Source organism: Carassius auratus, chromosome 23, assembly GCF_003368295.1.
Source record: "Carassius auratus strain Wakin chromosome 23, ASM336829v1, whole genome shotgun sequence".
NCBI classification, from domain to species: Eukaryota; Metazoa; Chordata; class Actinopteri; order Cypriniformes; family Cyprinidae; genus Carassius; species Carassius auratus.
Genome location: NC_039265.1, coordinates 14,287,728 through 14,315,049, shown reverse-complemented (window position 1 = coordinate 14,315,049; position 27,322 = coordinate 14,287,728). Strand labels below are relative to the sequence as shown.

The window sequence follows — 27,322 nt, the reverse complement described above, 5'->3', positions numbered from 1 at the left end:
TGTGTATATGTGCTCATGATTATTTTTCCCATCTCTCTTACAGTCAGGGAGACAGAGGAAGAAAGCTGTGATGATGCCCCGTGTAGTGCTTACTCCTCTCAAGGTCAACGGTGAACACGTCCCATCAGGTTACAATAGCTCTTTTTCTTGTTCACTTTTTTTCCCCTTTCTGTTTCCCCCCCACTTTTCAGTGGTTTTGTATACCTGCTCCCTCTGACTGTGGATGCTCTTTATCTGAGTGGCCTGACAGTGTTTGTAATTTTACACACTGACACACTCTAATCATTTATAGTGCAGTCTCCTCAAGGGCATTTTTCCCTCAGTTCCCTCCTGTTGACAGCCGCCTCCTCTATTTCTTGGTTAACTTTGCACTAAAAGCAGCATCTTTTCTAGAAGCCACTGACATGTTTGTCACTTGATCATCAATACCCCTCAGTGTAAAAGCAGTGTTTCTGGTTTGTCCTGTCAGCCCAGCTCTGTTCCCCTTGGATATCTGCTTTGCATTTGCACCTTAGAGATATCCATTCACCCCTATTCCTCTTTGTTTCTGTGCCTTGGGATATCCGTCCCTTTGACTTTTCGTGTTTCACGCACATGCCAAATCTTTGCCTGTGACTTTGGCCTATTTAGTGCCACTAGCCTTCATGCCTCAGCTGCCCTACCCACACTCACTCATTCTCAGAGAGTCTCACCAGCCTCCATCCTCCCCCACCTTTACCCTCAGGAGCAGCGGGGAGGCGCAGGGAAGGTTCTAGGGGGGGTCCAGGCCCCACTCTCCGTACCCGCTCCGAGCTGGGCTGGAAGCGCACCCAGCACTTCAAGAGCATACGTGGTCTTCGTTCAGGTACAGAGGATGAAAACCAAGGACCCCCATGTATTAATTACTACCCCTAAGCCCTTTGCTTACCACTTTCCATAGAAAATCAGTTATTCAATAACCCCTTTCCAGGTATTACACACAAGGGGTGAATAGCTAACAAGTTTGAGCCAATCTAATGTCAAACTATGTCCCAATTATCATTATTTCTAACCAGAAATGTATGCATTTGGATGGAGTAGGGAAAATAAACAAACAACTATTGCTATGTGTATCTTGCCATGCAGGTGTCTCAAAGTGTGTAAAAATGTGTTTTGACCTCTAACACCTCAAACACCATTTCCAGTGTCAGTGTACTTTGTTTCTGTCAGATCTAGCGAAGACCAGCTTAGTGAGAGACTGTCATCTCTATTTTCATTGAAGATATGTTTTGTAGTGTGCATTATGCTTTGGTTTATTAATTGCAGCACTGGCTAATGTAATGTTGGGTTGACAAATAATGTAAAAGCTGTGTGGATTAATCAATAGCTCAGGTGGAATTAAACTATTATTATTTCTTTATTAGTTCTGCTATAACACCCTCTGATTATTTAGATTTACTAGCACTTTGAATTCATATTATCATACACTCAACAGTTTTGTGAATGTAGACCAGAGTTTGCTCTAAATATATTACATAAATATGTTCCTGCCATGCAAGGTTCCATTAAGCAATGATCATATGTACTCTCAATGTAATACTGTATTTTGCAGGTCCCATGAAAAGGAATCGAGGAGGAGTGGAGGTGGATTTTGAGACTCCAGGCTCCATTCTAGTCAACACCAACATCCGTGCTCTCATCAACACGCGCACCTTTGCTGCTTTTCCTCCTCACTCTCAGCAGCAACTACTCCAGCTTTTACCAGAGGTGGACAGACTGGTATGTTTCTTAAAAGGCCTTTTAAAATTCACTAGTTAGTTATATTTGTATATAATAGTTTTTTTTTATTTATTTTTTTTTATTGTGTGTAGGTTGGCCCTGATGGCCTTGCTCGGCTAAGCAGCTCGGCCCTCAACAATGAATTCTTCACTCATGCATCCCAGAGCTGGAAAGAGCGTCTAGCTGAGGGTAAATCTCTTAGTATTGTTCTGTAATATATGTAAAGAAGTGACAGAAACTGACCACGACAGGTGACTCTACATAGTTTACTATAATGGTGGATATTTTTACTGGGAATATTTTTACTCTCTTAAAGGTGAGTTCACGCATGAGATGCAGGTTCGCTTCAGGCAAGAGATGGAAAAGGAGAAAAAAGTAGAAGCATGGAAGGAGAAATTCTTTGAGGAGTACCATGGCCAAAGGTTTGATAGCCTTTTTCAAATATTTTTAAAAGGCTTAATTCCTAGAAATGTTTTTATTTTTTATTTATTTTTTATTTTTTTTTCCCATTTATTTCTTCAGGTCTGGGTTGACCAGAGAAGAGGCATTAAAGCTCACAATGAGTGATGCTGGAGATGTTGCCAGTGCAGTTCTTGACTCTGAGTGTGCTACAGTGGCTACACCCAAGAGACGAAGTGTCGGAAGAAGACGGAGGGAAGGCCGTATCAGACGACGTTCACGGGCTGACCTCAGACGCAGAGCTCGGCGAACACTTTGCAAAACTACAACAGTAGCTGTACCTCCAGCAGAGACAACAGAAAGCACTGCAACTCCAGATGTTGAACCATCAGTTGCATCACCAGTGCCAGAAGCGACAGCGGTTCAGGGAGAGGTGGTCCTTCAAACAGACCTCGGACTGGAAGCTCCAGAAGAAAACCTTTCTGCAGAGGCAGTCCCCTCTCCTGCTCCTGTACCCACACCTCCTCCAGCTTCTACAAGCTCAACCTGCGATGAACCAGAAGCCTCCACACACCTGCTACCTGAAGTACCTGAACCAGCTGTTGCATCCACTTCCTCTCCTTCCTCATCCTCCTCCTCAACCTCATCATCATCATCATCGCCCTCTTCTTCTCCCTCCTCTGCCTCAGAAAGACAGACTTTTGCTGCAAGCTCCGATTCCTCTTCTTCCTCTTCCTCCTCCACGGCTGTTGTTGCCACCGACCCGCTGGATGATGTGGCTTCAGTCATTACCACTGGTACAGCGGGCACTGGCACAAGCAGCCGAGAGAGCAGCCCCGCTGCCAGTCCTGCCACAGCAAGTCCAGCAATTCAGCTCAAGGAACAGAAGAGAAGGCCAGACGAGTCCCAGGCCTTCACCAGCTTTCCCGAGAAAAGGGCGCGGCTGGATGAGCGTCAGTCCTTTCGTAACACAGTTGACTGTGTGCACTCAGAAAAGCCACAGCCTACAACAGAGGAGCCCAAGGTCCCGCCAATCCGGGTATGTTGGATACGTCATTTTATTTTAATTTTTTCAGATTAGTCTCTTGTACACCTCGTTGTAGTTAAAAACAGTATTTATGTAAACCACAACTGATATGAATATTTCTCTTCTGCCCATTCCACTAGATACAGCTCTCCCGGATCAAACCGCCCTGGGTCAAAGGGCCGCCAACGTACCAAATCTGTCCCCGCATCGTCTCCCCCAGTGAAGGGTCGCGGCGCTCTGGGACAGGGGCACGCACCCTGGCAGACATCAAGGCCCGTGCACAGCAAGCCCGTGCCCAGCGGGAAGCCGCTGCTGCTGTTGCAGCCTCTGGGGATGGGGGAGGGCCTGGGGGGAGCGGCCCGGGGGGTGGTACTGGGATACCGGATCGCTCCAGCGGGAGGCGTTCAAGAGAGCACCCAGGTCCCGTTGAACCTGGAGGAGGAGGAGGAAGAAGAGGAGGAAGAGTTGATTTGGAGGAGCAGGAATCGCCTGCGAGCTCTCATTCGTCTGGAGCACAACTACAGCTATCCAGTGTAGATTCAACAGACAGGCCTCAAACCTCCAGCCCACCTACCGAACCATCTCCTTCCTCTGTGTCTTCAAACCCATCTCTACCACCATCAGAGTCTCCAAAAACACTCACGCTATCGCCACCTACAACTGACAGCCCTGCTTCCCAGGATCAGGTGGAAGAGATTTGTGAAGTGGAAGAGGTGACTGCCTGCTCAAGTGATAAAACCTCAGAGCAGACCTTAGACACCCCAGTGCCTACGCCAAGTGAACCAGAGTCTTTTTGCAGTCACCAAGAGGGGAGAGGTGAGGAGGCAGAGTCCGGTGAGAGCAGAACAACTACCCCTGTTTGCACCTCAGCATCGAATGATGCCATTTCTTTAATGCCCACCTCCATACCAGACTCGCTGCCAAGATTTGGTGCCCAAGGTGTGGATGTAATCAGGACCTTGGCAGCTTCTTCTCAATCCTGGGAAGGTGAAAAGAATAGTGGTGATCATCACCCAGGGACAACTGGAGTTATCCAGCATGGCTCAGACTTGAAAATACCCAAAGAGACACTTGTTACAGCCCGAAATGGATGGGTAGAAAGTAGTGAAGAGCATTCCATGAGAGAGGAGATGCTACATTTGCATAGGAATGGAGGAAATGTGGCTGATTGCAAATATGAATCGGCCCCTCTGCCTTGTCTACCAAGTAATCCTGGCGAGGAAGACACTGGAGCACACAGTGATTCTACTGAGACAGCATCTGACTTTGAAAATGAAATTCAAGAGGATGAAACACTGGACTGGCATGGAACCCAGATGGATAGTAATGGCATGCAAGCTCAGAATACAAAGTCGCAGAATCAACCAGTCATTCAGACCTCAAGTCGACTCACTTCAGTGTTGAATCCTCCTCATCACCAGCAACCAGTCATACAAACCCATATATCTAACCCCAACCATACTCAAACTGTCATTCAGCCTCGCTTTCCTAATGGTGTGCCAAACCAGCCCGTCAATCATCCCCACAAGCAGCATCCAATTCATAGCCATGCTATAAACCATACTCAGGACCAGATTGCCACTGCGCCCCCACAAGCCCAAGTGCAAGCTTACCTGACACAGGCAGAGAGGAACCAAAGTAGAAATCTACGACTGAATGATAATGGCAATGGAGTGAAGCTGTTTGTCTCAACAGAGGATGACACCAAACCTCTCGGCATAGCATCTGGAGAAGATTTTGCTTTAAAGAATTCTGCAGTTCCTCCTGTTGGCAGAAGAGTCCAAGGTTCATCTCGACCAGTTTCCTCTGTAGAGGCCAACAACCCTCTTGTCACCCAACTTCTTCAAGGCAGTCTACCCTTAGAGAAGGTCTTACCCCAGCCTCACTCCATCAGCAAGCTGGAAATTAATAGATTTCCAGGTGCCCCTGCCAGTAACTCAGCCAGTTGCCAACCTCAGAGAAATCTGGGACTACGTTTTAGAGGCCCATCCGAGTCAGGAGGACCTATAGAAACTGGCGGATCTGACTTCCAGCACAAAGCCCTATCCACCCGAGTGTCTCCTGGACCTGGTCGGAACTTTGGTTCTTCACCACCGGGTTCTACTCCATCTCGAATGGCATGCTTGTTTGAGGAAGCTAGCCAAAGATCCACAAATGTTCAGTTCACTTCTCAACAACCCGGAGGTGCAGTGCCCCCTGGAGCAGTACCTGTAATAACATCCCTCCCTTCAAACTCCTCTGCTAGAATCTCAATGGATGTGAACTCTCATAATGCTCCAGTTTATGAATCAGCTGTCATTAAAGAGCACCCTGGACCTCTTCCTCCAAGGGGTGAAAATCCAGAGAGGCCAGCTGGCTTTCAACAGCATCCTAACAATCTCTCCCAGTCTGTCTGCAGAACAACACCTGATGCTCCCTCACCTCCACATGGCGACTTTTGTCCATCGGAGGTTGTACCTACTGTTAAGATTAACTGGCGCCCGAGCAAACCCCAACCACCTCAGCATCAGATGTATCAGCAACAGCTGTCTCCTGTAGCTACAGTAAAGAATGAAGTCTCATCACGCCCTTCGTGCCAACAAGCTCTGACCAAAAACTCGCCTGTTCCAAACAGTGGCAATACTTCTGTTGTAATAACCAAAAAGGAGCCTCTGGACAATTTTCATGGAGGTGGTGGGGCTATGGAAGGACTGCTTAATATGGAAATGTCTCTTGTTAGAATGGCGAAGAAGGAACAAGTAAAAAATCCATATGCCCGCCAAGCAGACACCTCAGCTTCTCCTGTCTCCTCCTCCCCTTCCTCATTGGCCTCTAGTTTCCCTTACCAGCTATATGGCAAACTACCAAAACTACAGCAGAGTGGGGGCAACGGAGGGTCCTCATCCAGCTTCAGTTACACAGCTAATGTGTCCGTGGTGGATGGTAACGGGTTCTCCCGCAGTTTAGCTGATGGTGTATTGCAGCTAAGGCCACGTGTGAGCGTCAGCAACAGTGGAGGCCAGAATGCTACACTTAGCATTCAGGCATTCGCGGACAGTGCTGCAGAAGAAGTAGCTCTCAAGTGTTCCTGCCGACTTAAGGCTATGATCATGTGCCAGGGCTGTGGCGCTTTCTGCCATGACGATTGCATTGGCCCCTCAAAACTGTGTGTGTCATGTCTGGTTGTCAGATAGTTTATTGCAGCTCCTCCAAACTGAGCCTGTTGGTCAGCGCAAATGCTTTGACCACTCCAGACAATTCTAGCCCATTGCCTGTGGTTTGAATACCACTGGAAGTTTTTGACTCTTGAGCCAAGAATGAGGCAGGACACTGCATTGGTCAAATGGGACTTTTTTTTTTTTTTTTTTTTGATGGGCCAGGCAATACAATAGGGCTGGAAGATTATACTTGTAAGATAAAAATTCAGTCTGTATTTTTGTTGCATATTTTTTTCTATTGATGTTATAGTATTATTATTATTATTATTATTATTATTATTATTATTACAATAATAATGATATTGTTGTTATTATTGTTTGTAGTATTACATGAATTTACATGGCACGGTTGATTGTAAATTGTGCCTTTTTTTCCCCCAACAAAACATTTACCTCATCTTCTTGACACCAGTCATCAGTTCAGTGTGAAAATGGTGGCGTTCCGGTTTGCTTTCTTCTCTCGAATTCCTCTCAGTGAAGAGAGCTTTAGGAGAATTTTGTGTGTAATGTCTTGCAAAGATTATTTTTTTAATTATTGAATAAGAAAATACATTTTTGTTATTTTGTAAGTGCTTTCACTTTTCTTTTTGTTTCCATTTTTATTTTCTTATCCAAAGCGAAGTCCAGTCTGTACTTGGCAGTTAAGCACAGTATTCAAATCTAATAAAGCTGAAAGTGAGCATATTTTCTCTCTTTGATTTTTTTTTTTTTTTTACTGAGGGTAATGTGGGCCAAAGTTGTGTTTGGGGAAAAAAGGTATCATTGTATCACCACAGTGATACATTGGTATCATTGTATTTGTTTCCACAGCATGTGCAAATATTTATTTTAATGTCACCCATTTAGGCACTACTTATTGTCTTCAGCCCTCATAATAATGCATACAGTATGGTCCACACTTTCAGAAATCTAAATTATGCATTAAATCATTTATCCCATCTCACATGTGAGCCCAATATTTATCAGTGTTTAGAATTTATTTAATTTAACATTAAATGGTTGCAGAGACGATGTTCTGAGTTTTTTTTAAATACATGATGCTTTGGTTTGTGTTCTCCAAAAACTGTACATTGATTTGCAAGTCAATTTGGACCCTCTAGTCTTAACATTTGGCACCTCATTTTTAATTGTATGCCACGTGCACACTTTCATTTGCATAATGAAAATAATATCATTTTACAGATGAAGGATTTTGGTCATGATATAGATTATATAAATGTATAATTCAAAACAGTTTTTTATTTTTTTATTTTTTTTCTCCCGAATTAGTGCATTCTACATCACTGGACAAAGTGCACATCAGAGTTTTACCACAATTCAGAGCACCATTTTATAACTTGTTACACAACTATAGACTATACCTTTTATACTTCTATATAGTAAAACGCAAAGGTCCTAAAACAGGACAAAACCAAGACTATTTCAAATTGGCAAAACACCTCAGATAATCTAGTCTATCTAGATAGTCTTTCATCTTGAAATCCCTGAAATTGTACAACACAGATTATGTTGGACGATCACATTTTTAAACTTGACATTGTATTTTCACACAATGCAAGTGTATTTCAGCTCACAATTATATTTTTTTTTACAAGTCCATACACCAGAAGAATATTTTGATTTTCACTTTTCTTGGTAAATCTGAGCTGAAACTACATTTTACATAGCTCACAAATCTACGGAGCCCCGCACATGACATGCAGGAAAAAATAGTGAGCTAAATTGTGTGCACGATTTACTAATTCGTTCCCTCAATGTACTAAAACATGCACACGATTTATTTATTTTTTCTTGCATGTCATGTGCGGGGCTCCATACAAAACAAGTGAGGATACACTGCATTTATAATTTTGTAACCTGTTAGCTACTAATGTCCGTTGGTTATCATTTTAGACCATGAATCCAGATCCAGCATTAAACCAAATTTTCTTTATAAATAAAATTGATTATCTATGCATCCCGACTTGGCTGAACAAAGAGTGGTGAAATTCTATGATAAAGGTTATCAGGATAATGCAAAAAGTGAATTCTTGATGTGACCGTGCTAGGTACATTAGAATAGAATAGACTATTCGCTGGAAGGAGAAGTCTACTTCTCTCTGTAGTAAAGAAGATACATCTTGAGAGGGTCTGGCAAAGGCAGGCTAAGGATCCTCTCTCTTAAGAGGTTTACCGGAGTCTCTATCACCAAAACACTGCCCTCATTCCTTCTCTCATTCTCTTCTTGTTGTTCACAAACCCTTCTGCAGTCTTCATCTTCATCCTCATTGTCTGTGGAAGACTGATTGTTGTTGTTGTCCATGGGTCCGGGAATCAAGCGACTCATGAACAAATAACTATTGGTCAGAAGAGGGGTGTCACGATGCTCTAGTCTATGTATAAAGTGATTTCTCCGCTTAAATCCATTTCTCTGTGGTAGCGGCAAGGATCCAGAACCGGATTTCTTTAGAATGTGACGGATGGAAATGCGGGCCAGATCCTGAAGACTCCGCACCTCGAACATTACAGCTGGACAGCATGAAACATGGGGGGAGGGGGGGTTGACTGCATGTATGTATATACACACCAATCCTATTATCATTATACTCTATATACATGACAGTTCAGAAGTTGGGTTGGCAAGATTCGTTTTTTTTATTTAATTATTAATATTATTATTTCAAAATTTTTCTTACAAAGGCTGCATTTATTTGATTCAAAATGCTGTTAAAAATAGTAGTTATATTATAAAACAGTATTACAATTCAAATGAGCTGTTTTCTATTTTTAAATATTTTAAAATGTAATTAATTCCTGTGATGTCAAAGCTGAATTTTCAGTAGCTACGACTCAGACCACACGACCAGAAGTCAAGTTGGAAACAAGTAAAACTATATCCTTTTTTTCAGCTTTCTTACATAAAGGAATTAGAAAAATGTACATTTTTACTTCGACTTTATATCATGCTAATTTTTTTATATATATATATATATATATATATATATATATATATATACTTCTAAACCGTAGAATACAGTGCTGTTCAAATGTCTCATAGAAGTGAAATTGCTTATTTTTTGTATTCCAAAATAAAGAAAAGTCACAATAATCTAATATAATAAAATGATTTAAAAAAAATACAGCATGTGACTTACGTAGAGATACTGCTCTCGGTTTGCCATTTTCTCTGTGCTTAGGGAGCACAAGTGGTGCGAAAGACACCGCAATGATCTTTCTGGTCTCCCATGTGTTATATCCTGTCCGAGTAATTTTAGTGAGCTAGAAAAAATAAGAAATGCATAGACATATATACATTTCACACACAATCTCTCCTGGATTACGTGAAACCAGATGTACCATACAGTTGCTTTGCCTTTCAATTATTCACCTTTTCTTCCAGAGGCAGTACTAAGATGCCCCCAACCTTCAACAGCTTCTTCATGTAGTCTTCATGTTCTCTCTGGACCCCTGCGCCACAGTAAACCCTGTCATACTGCCTGCTTTCCAGGGCAATCTCCAGACAGTTGCCCACCACAAAGGAAGGCTCACAGAACTCAAACCTAGACCAAAAATATTGACCGTTTCAGTCACTTCATTTTGCACACTACACTTTGAACGAGGGAATGAGTTTATAGACCCAAAAGTTATTACACCTGTCAAAACTATCATTTGTCTTGATGAAGAAGTCCAGCTTCTGATAAGCATATTCCATAACATCTTCATGTAATTCCACACCATGATTCACACCAAACGGTCCTGGAAATATGACATAGAATATCAGTGAGCACGTTATGGCATATTTTCTTTAACTCAAAAGAAGATATTTTGAAGAATGATGGTGACCAAAAAGCTTCGGTTCTCATTGATTTCCACTGTATGAAAAAAAAACCCAATGGAATTGAGTGAGAATGGAAACTGTTTAGTTATAGAATGTTATACAGGTTTGTTAATGATGGCAGAGCAAAATGAAAGTGTTCATATTCTCTATGAACTCACCCAGTATAAGTCCCACCATGGTGCTGAGGTAGCCTGTGCCACTGCCCAGGTTAAGAAAGGACAAGCCAGGCTGCAAGTCTAGAGCCTCCATCACCTCAGAGTAGATACAGGGTGCAGAGAGGTGGATGTTGCCGTGTCTCCAGGCCAGATCCTTGTAGGCACTGTCACGGAATTCTTCCAAATAGTAGTCAGCACGATCAATGGCCCTGAAGGCATGTTCAACCAGATCTGAGCGAATGTACTGGGCATCCTTCAGGTTGTCAATTAACTCATCATTGTCCTCCCCAGCGCTGACTGCACCTCCCATTTTAGCTCTTTTTTTGGGTGCAAATCAGAAGAGAAGAATATAAAAGACGTAAGAATGCATGTAAACAAAGGTGAAGAACTGGAAACATACTTCATGTTGATTCGGTTCTTTAAAAAAGTTTAACTGTTAAACGACCAATTCCATTAGTTATGTGCTGTAACAGTGGATCTGAAATGATTTTGCTTCAGAAAAGTGGCACCCCATCACAGTACCAGGATTGAGTAACATATAAAACTGAAATGTTTTAATAATACCATGAAATTAATAAACCAAAAAATATGGTAAATTATTAACCTAACATAGGCAGAATAGGGAAACTTACAAATGAAGTTTCTTGAATTTTGTGGGGTCAGTAATAATTTTCTAATAAAAGTCTTTTTTACAATTTAAGATAACTTTTATCATTTGTTATTATCAATGATAAAAACAACTACTATTTATTTTTTATTATATATATATATATTTTATTTTGTTTTTTTGATGAACAGAAATTTCTAAATAATAATTTTTTTAACTTACGATCAATTTAATGCATCTTTTCTTAATAAAAGTATTAATACATTTATTTTTAAATATACTACCTTCTGCCGCCAAATTTTTTCTGTAGTTTGGTTAAATTTCTCTTGAATTTTGGTTGTTCCTTGTTCTAGGCAGCCAGAAATTAAACACAAATTTAACTAGGGTTGACAAATTTCGGCATGCCTGTTTATTTTGCCATTCTAACTATGCATAATCATTTTAGTTAAATTTTATGTTTTTGTATAAAATGCATATAACACATTTCTGTCCCAGACAACACTTTAGATTGTGGCCCACTTGTTGATAACCACTTCTATAAAAGATTATTGATTGTATGTCTGCTACATCTGGGCATTTAACTACTGTCAAGCAGAATTTGTCCAAATACATTTTGTAATCAATCTGAAAACTCAGTTCATAAGACTTCTTCTTGAGGAGCATTGTTGATAATTGTTTTAGAATATTATTTGTTTAAATGACACTATATTTATTTATTTATTTTCTTAACTAATGCAATGACATTCGTATGTCTTTAAGTGTCCAAATACTTTTGATGCTACTGCAAATGTTTTGGGCCTAACAAAACAGCATTTTTTGTCCAGTTGACGGGTGATGGCGCTGCGCTGCTGGAAAGTTAAAGCTTCCCCAGAGACGCTGTGTAGAAACTGCAGATGTGAGGCATACTCCCACCAATCACCGCGCGCTCAAATGCAGCTGCGCCATTCGCTAACAAACGCATATTGTGCAATGTTTTGTTGAACATCCGGGTAGTTACTTAAATACAGTTAAATATGAAACAACATACACCAGCCCTTTAATTTTTAATCACCACGACCTGCCGTTCATTCTGCACATTCTACTGGTTAGTCTTAGTGAAAATGCACTAACAAAGATAATTATATTATCACGCCATAATTATACTACATAACAGCTAGCACGATATAATGAGCTTACCTGCAAAAAATAAACGCAAATGAAGACGAAGACGTGAAAAATTGGGATGGAGGTGTTTGGGTAGGAACTCGTCACGTGAAACACCCCGACGACGACTTCACAGTCGACCGAGCTGAATCGTCTGACACCCTAAAACACCCTTATTAAGGTCCGTTAGCTGTCCATTCGGTTAAATGTCTCCTGTTGTTTCTGTCTCTCGGTTTCTTCCCATAAACGTTCACGGCGAGCAGCGCTGGATGTAAACATTGGCCAGATGACTCTGTGACGTCACGCACACAAACACAAAATATGGGGCATGGAGCACATGGGTCCTGCACTACATTATTTTCGTGACATATTCATAAACACAGCAGTCTCTGGCGTCGCTTAGGATAGGGATAAATGCGGAAGTAGTTAACACATTTTTATTGGTGAATAATTCTCAAGGTGGTTATTTCTATTTAATTATTTTATGGCCACATTAAACATGTCCACTAAAGAAAAGATTGTTGACCTGTAGCAGGGCATGGTGTCACACCATATGGGATAAGTTGTCAAAGAGGAGTCACATATCAATAGCCTATTAATGGTTTTTCAGCCACATGTAGACAGTAAAATAAATCTATAACTTTTAAAAGACGTGAAAACTAGCTGGTCTCCTTGACCATTTCAATTCAAATCTGAAGGAAAGAATCACTATACACTTTCAAAATATTGTTTAAAGATTTTTTTAACAATATTTTGGGTTTTATTGTAAGTCATTTTATCAGTATTGGTCTTAATATTAATCTTGACAAAATACAAATACATCCCTTATTTTTTTATGACTTTTATCAGCTTAACAGAAATCGTGACTGTATAATTTTGTGTCCAGCAGATGTCAGCCAAATATCCTACTGAGAGAGTGTTTGGTTCGTATTTTATCTTTGCTCTTTGGGACTGAACAATGTCTCACAAAATATCACTGTTTGATCAAGCTTTTAAAGTAAATATGCGGTCATAATAACGCAATAGAAGCCATCAGCATTAAATGCTCTCTGTTGTAGGTGATAGAATTCCCATTTATTTTATCAACAACATGGGCAAAGACTATCCATATGCAGCAACCACTAACACAGAAACATTTACAAAATAAATATGCAACAAGATCTCCATTCAATTTGTTCTTAAATACTAAATAAATAACAATAAATACATCATATATGTTCAACCCACTTCACTCTGGAGGGTGTCAAAATACTTTTATGGAAAACAGAACTCATTAAATAAAGAAGGATATTAAAAAACAATATAAAAATTGTTAGGTAGAAAATATTTGCACTTAAAAAAGATAAATAAATAGGAAGGTTTATAAAAACAATTTGCTGTCGATATTCTTAAAATATTGCCTCTTTCACAACGCAGAAGGCAGCGGCTCTCCTCTTAATAACTGTTTACAAGCTGTGTATAGAATTTTGCTTTGTGAAATAAATTAAGTCCATAAATACACACTGATTAATAAATAAATAAAATAACCCTTAACATTAATAAATAATAAATTAAGCTTACATTTCAAGGACCCAATTTAAATAGCCATAATCATAATTACAATAATAACATGACGATGGAACTACAAACTATTCATGGAAGTGCAATATCTATGTTCTCAAATACAATAAATATTACAGAATGGAACAGGAGAACATTTACACCAAATATGAGACATCAAAATATCATACAGGGATCAAATGTAGCAGTGCTGCATACTAACCATATTTTGTCAAGGGAGGTCATTAATTGTGAATTCACCTTCGGACGTTACACATAAAACACTCTGTTACGCATACACACATAGACTCTCCTCCACAAACACACAACAGTCTCATAACGTATTGTTCACGGCAACCTCCATGCACTGAGGGAAGTAAAAAGGCAGATCAGTGTCGGTGAGAGTTGCTCTAGAAAACAGTAACAAATGGTTTGCTCCAAAAGATACCCCAAAACAAGAACAGCCAACTTGGTTTAAGAGGCAAAGGATCAAAATTGCTAAGCAGCATAGTTTGGAATTGGAATTTGGTCCTTTTCTCTGACTTCCACGGGTCTTGTGACTTTCTGCGTTTACAGAGGGCGCCACATACAAAACCTGAATGTCCTTAAACAGTATTTTTATGTTGTTGGTCTGGTTATTTAACCCACAGTGTCTTGCAGCTGCCGCTCCTCTGCTCACACCTCAATGCCTTTGACGGCCTGGTTGATCGACTCGAGTAGGGCTCGGTTCTCTGGGTTCTGATAGCACTCCTTATCTGTGAACATGTGGGTCAGGGTGTCCACGCAGGCGTCAAAATTCTGTTCAGTGATTGGCTCTTGCTGTGGTAAACAACAGATTACAGTTTGTTAAAAGCAAGCTACATTAAAATATAATGTACAATGCTTGTTGGGCATAGTCATAAAAGGTAGATGGCAAGCGGACTGACCATCTGTGGCAGACGGATGTTGGCAAGGCTGCGGATAAGAGCCTGGCTCAGGCCTGACAGTTCCATGAACAGAGCCTCATTCTTCTCCTCTATGAGTTTATTCTCTTCCTCCATGCTCTTGAGGTTCTTCTCCATGGATGAGATCTATTGAGCAATAGAAGTACATGAATTAACAGCAGCTGTGAGGTTAAGCTGTGTATTTTATCTTTTTGATGATAAAATACTGTCATTTGTAATATTATATTTAAAGTATTGTAAATAGTTTAATTATCATTATATTTTTTTATCAAAAGAAGTCACAAAAATATTTTTTTCAATTAAGGGATTTTCATCGATGAACAATGAGAGCCTCAAAAAACCTTATTACATGCAGTTACCAGTAAAGGGCCTAATGCTATATGCTCAGATCTCATTTCAGCCGTATAAAGTGAATCTATAATCTAATATATATATTTCAAATAAATGCTGTTCTTTTGAACTTACTATTCATCAAATAATCCTGAAATTATCACGGTTTTCACAAACATATCATGTAAATGTAATTTTTAAATGTATATTTTAAATATATATATATTTTAAATTGAAATAATATTTCATAATGTTGCTGTTTTTGTTGTATTCTTGATCAGATACATGCAGCTTTGGTTACGTCTTTCAAAAACATAAAACCTTACCAACCACAAACTTTTGAATAGTAGTGTATATATGCTTTTATAAATATACATTTAATAAAAGCAGACCTGTGTATGGAGGTTGGCCATGTCTGCTTCCATCTCAGAGTTCGACTCATTCAGTTCATTGATCTCTTTGTTCAGCTGTTTTATGTCTTCATCATTGTCAAGAACTGAGGGGAAAGAAAAACAATGCATATGTTAATGAAGAGCACAAAATGAACATAATGGGGATGAAAGAAGAGAAGCAAATTATATTTATCTTACCATCACTTGCCCTGAATTTCTTGCTGATGTAATCATCTCCAGGGAACCTGGCCCTCTTCTTGTTAGCTGAAGCTCTAGGGCAACCTGAAAGACTGTGGAAGCAAATTATGAGTAAGAGATATGAAAAAATATATTGTTTTAGATTTATTGTTTGTATTACACCATCCTTCGGTAACCCTAGAAAGCCAAAAACAGGCATTTCTAATATTTCAAAGCATATTACTACATATGACATTTTAGACAATTAGTTTAATTATATATCTAGCATAGACAGCAGGTCCCGTCTGTACCTGCGATGAGTGAGAAAGCTGCCATTGGCATGTCCTGATCCATCACATCCTGGCGTAGGGCAGGTCGGGCCCTCAGCCTTGAAGGCCTTCCAGGAGAATGGTGTGCCATTTAACATGCCCTCCTTCTGCCTGCGTGCTGCCAGCGGGCACCCATAGGCACTGCGGTGGGTGGCATATTTCCCACTGATATGCCCCAGACTGTCACAACCTGGCACCGGACACCTATAGAGACGTAAGTGATAAACTGGCAGTCAGGTTTGGCATTCTCTGAAGATACAGGCTGTGCTCAAAAATTTTCATACAGCAAAAGTTGAGATTGTGTTGTAAAAAAAAAAAATATATATATATATATATAATAATAATATATATATATAATAATAATAATAATAATAATAATAAAAAAACATACTTTAGGAGCTCAGAATCTTCCTTGTCATCCTTAGTCGGTGTGATTTTGATTCCTCCTTTCTTGGCACGTGGACATCCAGACAGACTGCGATAGAGAAAATGTGGATGTTATTATTTTTTTTACATCTGCAATTCAATATTTTTAACTAGTTGCAAAGCTTGACCTGAATCCAAAAATGCATCTTGAAAGTAGGTACAGTACAAGTAATATCTCTTAATTAGCATACCTTCTATGGGAAGCATAGTTTCCAGTGATGTGTCCTGATCCATCACAACCTGGGGTAGGGCATCTGGAGTCCACAAAGAGAAAGACAGGTTAGCTTGAACATAGTATTGCTTTAGAAAATACAATTTAAATATCACACATACAATCATACTGGAAATCTAAATAAATATTTGGGCTTCAGCCTAGATGCCTAATGTGTCTCAGCTGGTTTGATGCATCTCTAGGACACAGTCCAAGAAAATTATATTTTTGGCCACTTAAAATATAAAGTGTTCACTGGTGAAAGAGTATAAGAATAGCCAGCAAAAGGGACAGTATACAGTGCTTTGCAGTAACAGCAGTATTATGTAGAGTCAAGTAGAAGCAGTAATCAGTAATGGATTCATTAGAGGAAAAAATAGAGCACAGACATACTTGAGTTCAGTAGTGTGGGCAGCCATGAGGGTCCGAAGACTTTTATCAGCAAGGGGACAACCAGAGAGACTGAAGAACAGTAGAAAAACAGCAGGAAGAAAGAATAGAGGGAGAAAGATTTCATTGAAGATGGGAGAGATATATAAGTTGATGAGTAAATGAGTTGCCCAAATGCATTAAAGAGTCATATAGCATATGTCTATGGTTTATTCTATAGAGAACTGAAGCTGTTAGGATTCAACAGAGGAAAACAGATAAAGAAAAAAAGAAAACACAAGTAGGGCTTGAGTTCAGAGTTGAAATACTTTGTCACCTTCTGGCATACCTGCGGTGTGATGCATAGTTCCCAGTTATATGTCCACTGCCATCACAACCTGGGGTGGGACATCTGGAGGGAGGTAAAGAGAGTATTAAATCCCGGTGGAGTCATTCTGGTAATTTATGAACCCTTGCAAGACATTAAATTTACAGACTTCCTTTATTGGCTTAGCAGGTGTGTTTTGTGTTTAAATAAGGCTGTTGTTGCTGCAGACACTTACAGCAAGACCTCTTTCTTGCTGTCCTTGGGCTGGAATTTGACTTTGAAGCTGGAGGTTGTGACCTCACCAGGGTACTTCCTGTCCTCCATGCTCTCCTGAGTGGCATCATCATCGTCTCCATCAGAGGAAGCATATGAGTGTGTGGTGTACTCAACCTGGACACAGCAGACAAACAACAGTCAAACAGGTGCTAAATTATGACAGTTTAATTCATAGAATGAGGGGTTTTATTCATTAACCATGATTTAACCTTGAAATGAGACTATATGAATATATCTCAGATTGATATACATCTACCTCCTCTGGCTCCTCCTCTTTCTGTTGGTTTGACTTGGTGTAGTCCAGAGGCCCCTCCCACTCCTCTTGTTTGTAGGTGTGGCTGGAGTGGGGTGAGGTGACGCCATGGTGTTGAGAAGATGATGACGAGGATGAAGATGGTTCTGGTGACCTGACTCCTTCTCTCTTGGGTTTCTTCATGCTGAGGTCCAGTGTGCCATTCTCATCCACCTCAATGTCCATGTCCTAGATTGTAGAAGACATTAATTCGAATCTAGAGTATATATAACTTGGATGTTATGGAACTCATCTTTCCAGATTGAGAGGAACTCACTTTGCTGGCCTGATCTGGCTGTCTGGTGCTGAGGTTTTCAGGCCTCTCCCAGCAGCGGGTGGACAGGTTGAGAATGGCAGTGGCAGCCATGTGTGCGGCTTCGGCATCATGGGTATAATCATACCCACTTGAGGTGGAAGAGGAACTGCTTTTGGTGTAGCCTCCTGACAGGCTGTGGCTGGGGGACAAGGCTTTGGGGAATGGTTTGGCTGTTCATTATAATAATAATAATAATAATAATAATAATAATAATAAAATGTGTTTCAGTATGCTATCAATAATTCATTATCTAGTAATATCTGTTGTATTTGTATTTGTTATTTTAAAGGGTATGGGGGGTGCTTACATTTGAAGGCTTTAGGTGAGGTTTCGCTGGTGGGCATCTTGGGTGCAAGCATGGGGTTGCCGAACACCTGTACATCGAAGCTTGCATAGTCGAAAGACACCTTAGAATACTTCTCCAGCTCCTTAGCCAGGTTGGCACGAGGAGTGGCTGGCATGGCATTGGGTCTGTAGGTACCATACTGAGGGATGTCCAGCTGTTTCACAAAACACATCGGCCTGTAGAGGAAAGAGTGTTACAATTTAGTCACAATGTTTCCCTATTAGGCTCTTTTGTCTGTTAAAGATCTAGCTGGGATGTTGAGAAGAGGACCTGAGAGGACCTCACCTGAGAACTCTGTCAGAGTTTGAGCCTCCGCTGGCAGGATCACTGACAGAGGTCTGTGGCTGTGACTGCTTTTCATTGCTTTTCTGTTTCCCTGCAGCAGCAATAGGGCAGCCAGAGAGACTGAAAGTGTACAATGTAAGAGAACACTTGGTTTTAGGGAAACCTGATGTGAACAGAAATTGATGCTTGAAAAGTTTAAAATTGTTTTGGAGCAGTACCTGCGATGTGTGTTGCGGTTGCTGTTCACATGTCCCTGTCCAGTGCATCCAGGTGTTGGACACTTAAGTACGTTCTCGTGCATTGCCAAGACTAGTGCCAAAAAAACACATTAGATTATAGAATTTATATAATACCATTCAAATGCTGTTGTTGTTGTTTTTTTTAAGAAATTAATACTTGTATTAAGCAAGGATGTGTTAAAATGACCAAATGTGATAGTAAAGACATCTATAATATATATTTAAAAATAAATATAAATTTTAATTTAAATAAATTATATTATATTATTCAAAGAATCTTGAAATAAATCATGGTTTACACAAAAATATCAAGTAGCACAAGCTTGATTAAAAAAAAAAAAAAAAAATGTTCTTGAGCACCAGATCAGCATATTGGCATGGTTTTTTGAAGGATCATGTGACACTGAAGACTGCTGAAAATCCAGCTTTGCCAGGACAGGAATAAATTCTATTTAAAATATTTATATAAAACATTTATTTTAAATTGTGATTAAATGTGTGTTTTTATCAAATAAATGCAGCAAAAGGCTTTTTTTTTAAGTCGGTAAGATACATACATTAAAAATGTATATGAAATATACATATTGTGTGTGTGTGTGTGTGTGTGTATATATAATCACATATAATAATAATTTTTCTCTTACTCTCTGGAGGGATTCTGTCCTTGTGTGGGCACCCTGAAAGGCTGCGGTGGTGTGGGTATAATCCAGTCACATGACCTGTCCCATCACATCCTGGAGTAGGGCACTTTACTTCCTTCTTCTCTGATCTAGAACCTTCTGTGCCCAAGAGTGAGGAGGCAAAAGCAAATTAAACTCAACACACACTCTACCTGCATGATAATGTTATCTAATTTTAACTGGGGTCATAAGAGGTAGGCAGCAATTTCCTGTCACCTTTGCCATAGTATGCTCTACGAGCTGTGATATCCATGGTCTTACTGATCCTCTCCTCTGCGCTGCTGTAGCGCTGCTGCTCAGGAGAGCAGCTCTCTTCAGAACTACGGCCGGTTTGTTTTGCTTTCAGGGCAATGGCCTGTTCCAGAAGTCCCAGGTTCCCCCGTGTCATGTCGTACGTCTCTGAGTCATCTGTGACCTCTGACCTCTGTGACATGCTGTCCAACTCGTCGTCATCCGCTTCATCAGCCTCCTCTCCTTCTCCGTCATCTTCCTCTTCCTCTTCTTCCTCTTCCTCTCCCTCTGAACCCAGCTCGATTACTACAGTGGGCGAGTCTTTGTCCGAAGCATCATCTCTTTCTTCTTCATCCTCCTCCTCCTCATCTTCTCCAAGAGGGTGGTTTAGACTGATGTTGCTGTGCATCATCATGTCTAATTCCTGAGGTGAAGCAGTGGGGACAGGGGCAGTTAGGGAGGAAGGCTCAACCTGGGATTGGATCTCCTCATCTTCTTCCTCATCATCATCATCATCTTCACTGTCCTTCTCTGTCTCCCCAGTGTCTTTGGTCTGGATTTTGCCAAAGTCTCCACTGAAGTACTGGTGGTCCGAGTTGTTCTTCTGGCTCAAACATTGTGTCTCCTCTTCCCCCTCTTCCTCTTCCTCCTCCTCCTCCTCCTCTTCTTCGACAACTGTTGTCACAGGCTCATCTGTCTCTTTCAGCTGCTGGGTCACTCGCTCTTCCTCTGTAATCTCTTCTGCTTCCTCCTCTACCTCTTCCTCTCGAGCCTGAATTTCTTCAGTGACCTGTAGGCCCACCTCTGCCTCAGCATCCATGGTGATTTGTTGGATGGACGTAGTCTCGATATTGGCTTCTTCCTTCTCAGTTTCTCTCTCTGGCACTAAACTTGATGTTTCTCTGCCAGGTGTCATTTTCTCTTCTAAATCCTCTTGTGAAATTTCTTCTAAGGGAATGGCAAAAAAGGGGGTGGCAATTTTTTATGTTTCTTGACAGGTTTGGGTGATGTAATAAAGCATGAATACATAAAGACCATAGTATGTTTACTGCATGGTACATAGCTTTAAAAACAATAAACTTTTTTTTTTTAGTTAATAATAAAAATTAACCCACCTTTCACTGCTTCTAATGTAAGTGTTTTTTCTTTTGCTTCCATCTCTTTATCAGTAGTGTCCTCTTCAGATTCCACTCCCTCATCTTTTGTTTCTGTTTCACTGTTTGTGTCACTCTCTGCATTAAACCCATCATCCATGGCCAGCTTTAGAGCATTGGGCTTCTTTTTGGGGGCTAGCTGATTCTCCTCTGCCTCCTGGAGTTTTCTTTTCTTAGCTAATGGGCAGCCCAATGCACTGGAAAAGATTAAAAGGTTCGACAAAAAAACTCAGTTGCTCACTTTTTCTTTTTTCTTTTTTTGTATAGACAGTTATAAGAGACTGAATTCCTACTACCTACCTTCTGTGTCGTGCATACTTTCCACTGACATGGCCTAAGCCGTCACATCCTGGTGTAGGGCAGCTGCAAAACAGGGGTTTTGATTAGCTATATACATTAACCTAATAAACTCTGGTCTTTAAAAACATGATGAGTAACACTACAAAAGCATAAAAGCTCTCACCTGTACTCTTGTCCAACAAGCTCAAGAGGAACTGATATAAGGAGCGAGATAAAAGCTCTGTCAGTCATTTAATTAACTGAAATGGATAAAACATATTTTTTGAGTTTTTAAGAGGCTCTCACCTCTGATTCCCTTTGAGCGTGTCCTCGTCCACTTCTCATCTGCGTCCTGGCTCATCTGGAACACAAACATATAAGTGGTTATGAAATTATAATAAAATGTTATTAACCTCTTAAGATATTTACACTATCCATTTACAATATCACTGTTCTCTGGTTCTTATACCTTCAGACTGTGATTTCTGTCTTCAGATCTGAGCAGGTCTGATTTCAAAGAAACCAGAGTAGCCCCCAATCTTCTTAAATGCTCGTAAAGAGCTCTATCAATAATTTACATCCAGTAAGTTCTTTCAAATGCACATCCATCCCAATCCTTAGTGGAAGTGAAGTGAAATATAAGAAAGAAATAAGGCCCACCCAGCCTTATAAAGATTTCAGAGCTTGGGAAAGGGAAATGTACTTTTAGCTTCTTTGGTTTTGTGGTATAGTATAAGACAAGATATAATCAATGAAAATGAAGTTACTCTGACATACACAAACACACATAATGTCTCACTTTTCGTCTCCTACTCCTCTTGTTTTCACAGCTGCTGACTCTGTCCCCTCGTGTCCACCTCTGGCTCAGCAGCTGCCCTCTGAACTCATTCTCTGTTGGACAGAAAGGATAAGTCAACAATTTCAGTATGACATGTCCAAAATAAAAAGGTGCATACTGTATTACACAGTTACATGAGGAAAAAGCATATGCTTAAGTGACACTAAAGGAGGTCTTGACAGTGGATTCCCATTTTTGATGTTTGGGTGTATGTGTGTGTATGTATATATATATAGCAAACATATATATATATATATATATATATATATATATATATATATATATATATATATATATATATATATATATATATATTAGTTTGAATTATGCAATATACCGAAAATACCAAGAAAACACAAACATTTTTTGCAAGCAATTAAGACCCTTAGATCAGAAAGTAAGCAAATCTATGCCAGTAATGCTGATTCAAACACAACTATTGTGATGTCATTTTCCACAGAATGACTATAAAAGATGAACATCCATATTCCAGAAGCAAACATTTAAAAGCCCCCAGAGGACCCATGCACTTTGGTCAATGAATGGGCTTTCAGCAGTCCATCATGGTCTGCGTGCCTTCATGGCTCTGGTGTTGATTATTCTTCTTGGGTGACGAGAGATCCGGCTGTGACCCAGCTGTTTTTATCAGGGCGTCATTACATGTGGTCTGATTACTTTTTAGGCAGCACCTGGTGCCCAGTCACATCACACACATAACGGGAGGGAATTCCCTTGAGAACTGCAACAATTGTGGCACTTGCCACATATGATGCAATATGCAATGCAAAACTTTCTTAGAAGTCAGTGTTCCGTGTCTGACACACATGGAAACCAATTAAACTGATTTTATTGCATTTGCTGAAAACTTTCTATAAAAGTAAGATGAATACAAAAGGAAGGAATGAATTTGAAAATAATGTAACCTATTTTCCAACACATTAGGAGTCAAGTTATATATTAAATACACATGAATTCTTCAAAATATTCCTTTCAAAGACATTTCTAAAGACAACAGAATGTAAAAGATTAGAAAATGTGCATGCTGACATGTTATTTATAGATGAAAATGGTGAGTGGATGATAGTTTTTTTTTATACCAAGTCACTTGACCTAAATAGTTTTCGTCATCCCTTTTAAAGTTTTTCTAAAATAAATAAATACATTTCTCCCTGCATAAAAAAACATTGTTTGACTCCTATATATTAGGCCCATGCATGAAATGACCAGAGAGAGTGCATGTTACCCACAAATTGCTATTACATTTTAGTATAGACTAATAATAGTATTTCTTTTGTCGCATCAGGCCCTTGACTTCGAAAAAGCACCATGATGCTGCTGCGCATAACCTCTTCTAGCACACCACGCCTTTCAATTACTATCAGCCAAACCCTCCCCCTTTAAAACACTGTCACTTTCATGGAGAATAAACAATATCAAGCAGAATATATTTACAAGGCCTGCAACTGAATTATTAGAGCAATAACGTTAGAGCACAACCCACAGAGATCCTAAAACAAGAATAAGCGACGAATAAAGAGCAAATTAAATGTAAAACAGAAAGAAAGGCGATCATCTAATAAATGAATAGTGTAGGCTATTATGTAGGCCTAGCCTGAAGTAAACAGATGGTTCGTGTAGATAACGCACGCACACAAGACAAAACATATGCTGCTTTTGCTTTGCTTAAGGGTTTATAATAATTATTTGTCCTCTCCCATAAAATACATCGTATTTGTACATGTATCTTTGACTTAGTGTGAATCTACAAACTTCCAATGAATTTCCGTTTGGCTTTAAACTTCCACATTTTCGATTCGTCTATAAATATTGTTTTAAAACCAGATCAACACTAAAAATGCAATACGAGAGGCTAGATATTGTGTTATCGATGCAATAAAGGCCCTTTTAAGTTCTTGGGTTTCTTGAAAATAAAACAGCGATGTAAATGCAAATACAATTATCTAAAAAAAACATTCTAGAATTGTTCTTTTTACACAACGTAATTGTGGCGAATAGTACGCAAGCGAAAATAAGACAAAATGTGCAAGAAATGTAAACACGGTGGAATGGCACTTTAAGAGATTACAAGTCCGGCATCCATTTGGCTTCAATAGTAATGCAAACCAAAATCATCAAACCTTTCCAAACATTGAATTTTTTATCCACATCAGCATCTGAATTAGTAGATTAAAAAAAATACCACAAGCAATCGACGTTTTTTTCAAGGAGATGCGAGCGGCCTCTTGCTCTTTGTAGGCTCTGTGTGTTAACTTCAGTGTTGTACACCTCCCCTTCAGAATGAGTCTCGTTCCGCTACCGTTAAAAACCTCTAATAATTCGCCCAGGACCGGTCCGAAACCTCCTCATGTTGTAAGTAAGACGCATTTATCCATTAATCGACATGTAATGTGAGCGCAAATGCTGCCAAAATCATTTCTCCACACGCTTTGTCGAACGATTCTGACTTACCTTTCGCTCACAGGCCCATTGTCCACCCCTCCTCTACCCTGCGCCGTGACATCATCATCATCATAGTAAACCATGTACAACACAAGATGGAGAGAGGGCCGCTACTGACCCCCACCTACCCGATATAAAATATAATTTAATTTACAACCTAAACTAATTTATTCGGTTATTTTGGAAAATATCTCTACGTTTAGAAGCAGGAGCTCAGTTGAAGGATCAGCACCCAGAACAGCGCTGTTTCAGTACCATGGACAAGAGTGCTTTCCGTGGCAGGTGTCTAGTAAGAAATCGCTGTCTTCAATGAGTAAATAGCTGCTTAACCATTAATACAATGACTATTACATTTCCAATAATAAATTCCACAAAAGAAAGTAGTTTAAACATCAAATACAAGCATTTGTTTTATGTTTAAAAGACTACAGTCCGATTGCCATACACGATGATATTCGGTATTGACAAGAAAGAGAATAATTTCTGTAGCTGAAAAAAATACAATTCTTTAATATGGATCTATTTTTTTTCTTGCTCAATAACACATTAGCGTTCACCTACATTATTGTATGTTCTTCTAGAAATTTAACAACGTGACCTGGTTTTGTTGGAAATTATCCAATTAACTTCATCTAACTAAAATAAGTTAATTTCACTTTTCGAAAATAAAATGTTAAAAATAAAACAAAACATGTGTTAATATTATTACTGAAATAATTTTTCAATGCAGTAAACCAACCAAACGCAGAGCAGTTGCAAAGTTCGATTAATGGTAAAATTTCAAAAATCAATCTATAAATAATAATATATTATAAGTTATTATAGGTTACTTGTAGTGGAAAAAAAACTTAAAACGGAAAATGCATTTTCTCTGTAATAAAAAGGGGAGTGGAACTCTTTACTAAACTTCAAAAAAGTTTCTTATCATATATGAGGCTTGTAAAAACCTTTGAAGGTTTTGCATATTTAATGACACTGAAGTTCTTCGGTTACCAGCTGGAACTTTTCTAACCCCTGATCCTAAAGATTCGTATACAGATGGATAGCCCAGCAAACAATTAAAGCCACAGTCTGTTCCCACTGGCCAGACACTGTGTATAAATATTACATAGGATGCCAGCTGAGCGAATGAGAAGCACAACACCCGGAATCCCCCACAGCCAGATGGACTGATCCCTCCCGAACACAAAAGTTTTAATACGCCAGAAGTCCGACGGCCTCTGAGTTGGAAGCACAACTCCCTCTGGGAGACAAAAGTTGCCTTTGTCCAAAAACTGTCTGGACAGGGATTTCGTTTCGCAACTTTTAAAAGATGCAAACAATCAGGGATATGGGTCATTACTATGCCTTCGGCAATAGAATTTGATGTAAAACGAAATCCAAATCTATTCAGTCGACATTTTATATTAATATTTAAAATGAAAGTAAACAAAGAAGGAAACAACAACAACGTTTTCTGTCGGTAGGCTGTAGGTTTATAACCAGTCTAACCAGTCCTTATAATTATATCACTCGTGTTAAATTACAGTAATAAACGCGTTGTGAATAGTTATTGTTAACAAAAAGTTAACCAAACACAAAACCACCGGTTATCAACAAAACCACGGCGCACCAGACTAAATCTAAGTTTGACGCAAGCAAACGACTTAAGTAAGATAAAAGTAAGACGTCAACACTCACCGAGAAATGTTTTGCACAACTTCATCTTTGCGGTGATTTCTTCGCCTTTGACACCGCAAAACTACTCAACTTCATTACAGAGAAAGTTACTTTAAAGAAAAATTGTAGACAGAAGTGGGCGGTTGTATTTACTAGAAGGTTGTTTCCTCCAATCAGCGGCGGCGAGGTAGTTTTTGTCAATCTCGACAAGCCAATGATGGCGCGCCTCACTGCCTGTGTCCCCACACAATGAACTCAAAAATGAAAACAAAAGCTTGTCTTGTACGCCTTGAGTTATGTGTCAGGACTCTAAAGTCTCTCTGTAAAACTTCTTACTGAGTGTTTTTTTTTTTTTAACAAAGTAAGAGAGCACAATCTGAAACTATTGTTTTCTGTTTATATAAATTTTCTAGAAGGACAAAAGAGACAAAGAGTTGTTGAATTTTTTCTTATTGTTTGCCACTATTTTTATGCTGTGTGTCTCAAACTGGTCGGCTATGACAATTATTGTATTTTAGACATGCAAATACAAAGTTTATGTGGATGTTCAAATTAGACATTAATAACATGATCCTAAATTATAAAGAAGACAGGACATGTTATATTATAATGTTTCTATAATTTAATATTTCATCCCTGTGATTTCTGTTTGTTTTAACTGATGGTCACCCCAATAATAACAACAATAACAAAACACACACACACACACACATTTTTTTTACTTTCCTTATAATGTAGAAAATATATATTTCAAAATTTTCTTAACATAAATGTTTAGTAAATCTTTTATTTTATTTTTAAATAATTTTAGTTTCTATAAACTCTATAAATCAGTTAATCAATCAATCAATGAAAACTCATGCCCTCAGATCAGGCCTTCTCATTCTTTCCAAAACTCAATCTGTGCACTCTGGTGTACCACTCTTCCCTCTCTTCTCCCCCACCCTTTCCCCTGTCAGGCCAGTGAGAAGGCATATGTGCTGGGTTGCTGCTGGAGCCCACGTAGACCTCTTTACTTGATCTGAAGTCTCACCCCCCATGACAGATGGGCCTGCTGATAATGATGCTGAGAACACCCCCCCACACACACCACCACCACCACCACCATAACACCTCCAACTTGCTGTTGCCATGGTGAGT

General features: G+C 39.5%; 3 protein-coding genes across 5 annotated transcripts; 1 reads left to right on the top strand and 2 right to left on the bottom strand.

Moving 5' to 3' along the window:
- The first annotated feature begins 143 nt into the window (after positions 1 to 143).
- On the top strand, positions 144 to 7,044 carry LOC113041451 (putative Polycomb group protein ASXL1). Its single transcript, XM_026199975.1, has 6 exons — positions 144 to 844; positions 1,571 to 1,737; positions 1,830 to 1,926; positions 2,054 to 2,159; positions 2,260 to 3,175; positions 3,304 to 7,044. Exons 2-6 carry the CDS (start codon positions 1,576 to 1,578, stop codon positions 6,334 to 6,336), a joined length of 4,314 nt encoding a protein of 1,437 aa, XP_026055760.1. The 5' UTR covers positions 144 to 844; positions 1,571 to 1,575; the 3' UTR covers positions 6,337 to 7,044.
- A 14-nt stretch (positions 7,045 to 7,058) lies between these two features.
- On the bottom strand, positions 7,059 to 12,464 carry LOC113041454 (protein-L-isoaspartate O-methyltransferase domain-containing protein 2-like). The gene is made up of 6 exons (XM_026199977.1): positions 12,116 to 12,464; positions 10,336 to 10,649; positions 9,993 to 10,095; positions 9,728 to 9,899; positions 9,495 to 9,618; positions 7,059 to 8,868 (listed from the first exon to the last, which is right to left on the bottom strand). Exons 2-6 carry the CDS (start codon positions 10,640 to 10,642, stop codon positions 8,450 to 8,452), a joined length of 1,125 nt encoding a protein of 374 aa, XP_026055762.1. The 5' UTR covers positions 10,643 to 10,649; positions 12,116 to 12,464; the 3' UTR covers positions 7,059 to 8,449.
- Positions 12,465 to 14,296: 1,832 nt separating this feature from the next.
- On the bottom strand, positions 14,297 to 26,345 carry LOC113041450 (myelin transcription factor 1-like). Of its 3 annotated transcripts, none has more exons than XM_026199972.1 (23): positions 26,204 to 26,345; positions 22,025 to 22,116; positions 21,532 to 21,586; positions 21,410 to 21,440; positions 21,247 to 21,309; positions 20,908 to 21,143; positions 19,778 to 20,740; positions 19,526 to 19,660; positions 18,861 to 18,951; positions 18,643 to 18,762; positions 18,319 to 18,533; positions 17,973 to 18,181; positions 17,660 to 17,884; positions 17,363 to 17,517; positions 17,137 to 17,211; positions 16,824 to 16,892; positions 16,411 to 16,473; positions 16,185 to 16,268; positions 15,776 to 15,997; positions 15,486 to 15,577; positions 15,288 to 15,391; positions 14,548 to 14,691; positions 14,297 to 14,440 (listed from the first exon to the last, which is right to left on the bottom strand). In XM_026199972.1, exons 1-23 carry the CDS (start codon positions 26,226 to 26,228, stop codon positions 14,297 to 14,299), a joined length of 3,612 nt encoding a protein of 1,203 aa, XP_026055757.1. In that variant the 5' UTR covers positions 26,229 to 26,345. The 3 variants fall into 3 exon arrangements, with proteins under 3 accessions (XP_026055757.1, XP_026055758.1, XP_026055759.1); XM_026199973.1 differs by having other exon boundaries at positions 17,149 to 17,211; positions 26,204 to 26,228; XM_026199974.1 differs by lacking the exon at positions 16,824 to 16,892 and having other exon boundaries at positions 17,149 to 17,211.
- Between the last annotated feature and the right edge of the window lie 977 nt (positions 26,346 to 27,322).

Bases quoted from the DNA above. Each gene is read 5' to 3' on its own strand.
- LOC113041451 (XM_026199975.1), top strand. From the start codon at position 1,576: ATGAAAAGGAATCGAGGAGGAGTGGAGGTGGATTTTGAGACTCCAGGC. The intron at 1,927-2,053 runs GTAAATCTCTTA...ACTCTCTTAAAG, and splicing joins GAAAGAGCGTCTAGCTGAGG to GTGAGTTCACGCATGAGATG. The intron at 3,176-3,303 runs GTATGTTGGATA...CCATTCCACTAG, and splicing joins CCAAGGTCCCGCCAATCCGG to ATACAGCTCTCCCGGATCAA.
- LOC113041454 (XM_026199977.1), bottom strand. From the start codon at position 10,642: ATGGGAGGTGCAGTCAGCGCTGGGGAGGACAATGATGAGTTAATTGAC. The intron at 9,900-9,992 runs GTGTAATAACTT...TTTTTGGTCTAG, and splicing joins ACAAATGATAGTTTTGACAG to GTTTGAGTTCTGTGAGCCTT. The intron at 8,869-9,494 runs GTAAGTCACATG...CATGCTGTCCAG, and splicing joins ACCGAGAGCAGTATCTCTAC to CTGTAATGTTCGAGGTGCGG.
- LOC113041450 (XM_026199972.1), bottom strand. From the start codon at position 26,228: ATGAAGTTGTGCAAAACATTTCTCG. The intron at 21,441-21,531 runs GTGAGAGCCTCT...TCCTTATATCAG, and splicing joins ACGCTCAAAGGGAATCAGAG to TTCCTCTTGAGCTTGTTGGA. The intron at 18,182-18,318 runs GTAAGCACCCCC...TATAATGAACAG, and splicing joins CTCACCTAAAGCCTTCAAAT to CCAAACCATTCCCCAAAGCC.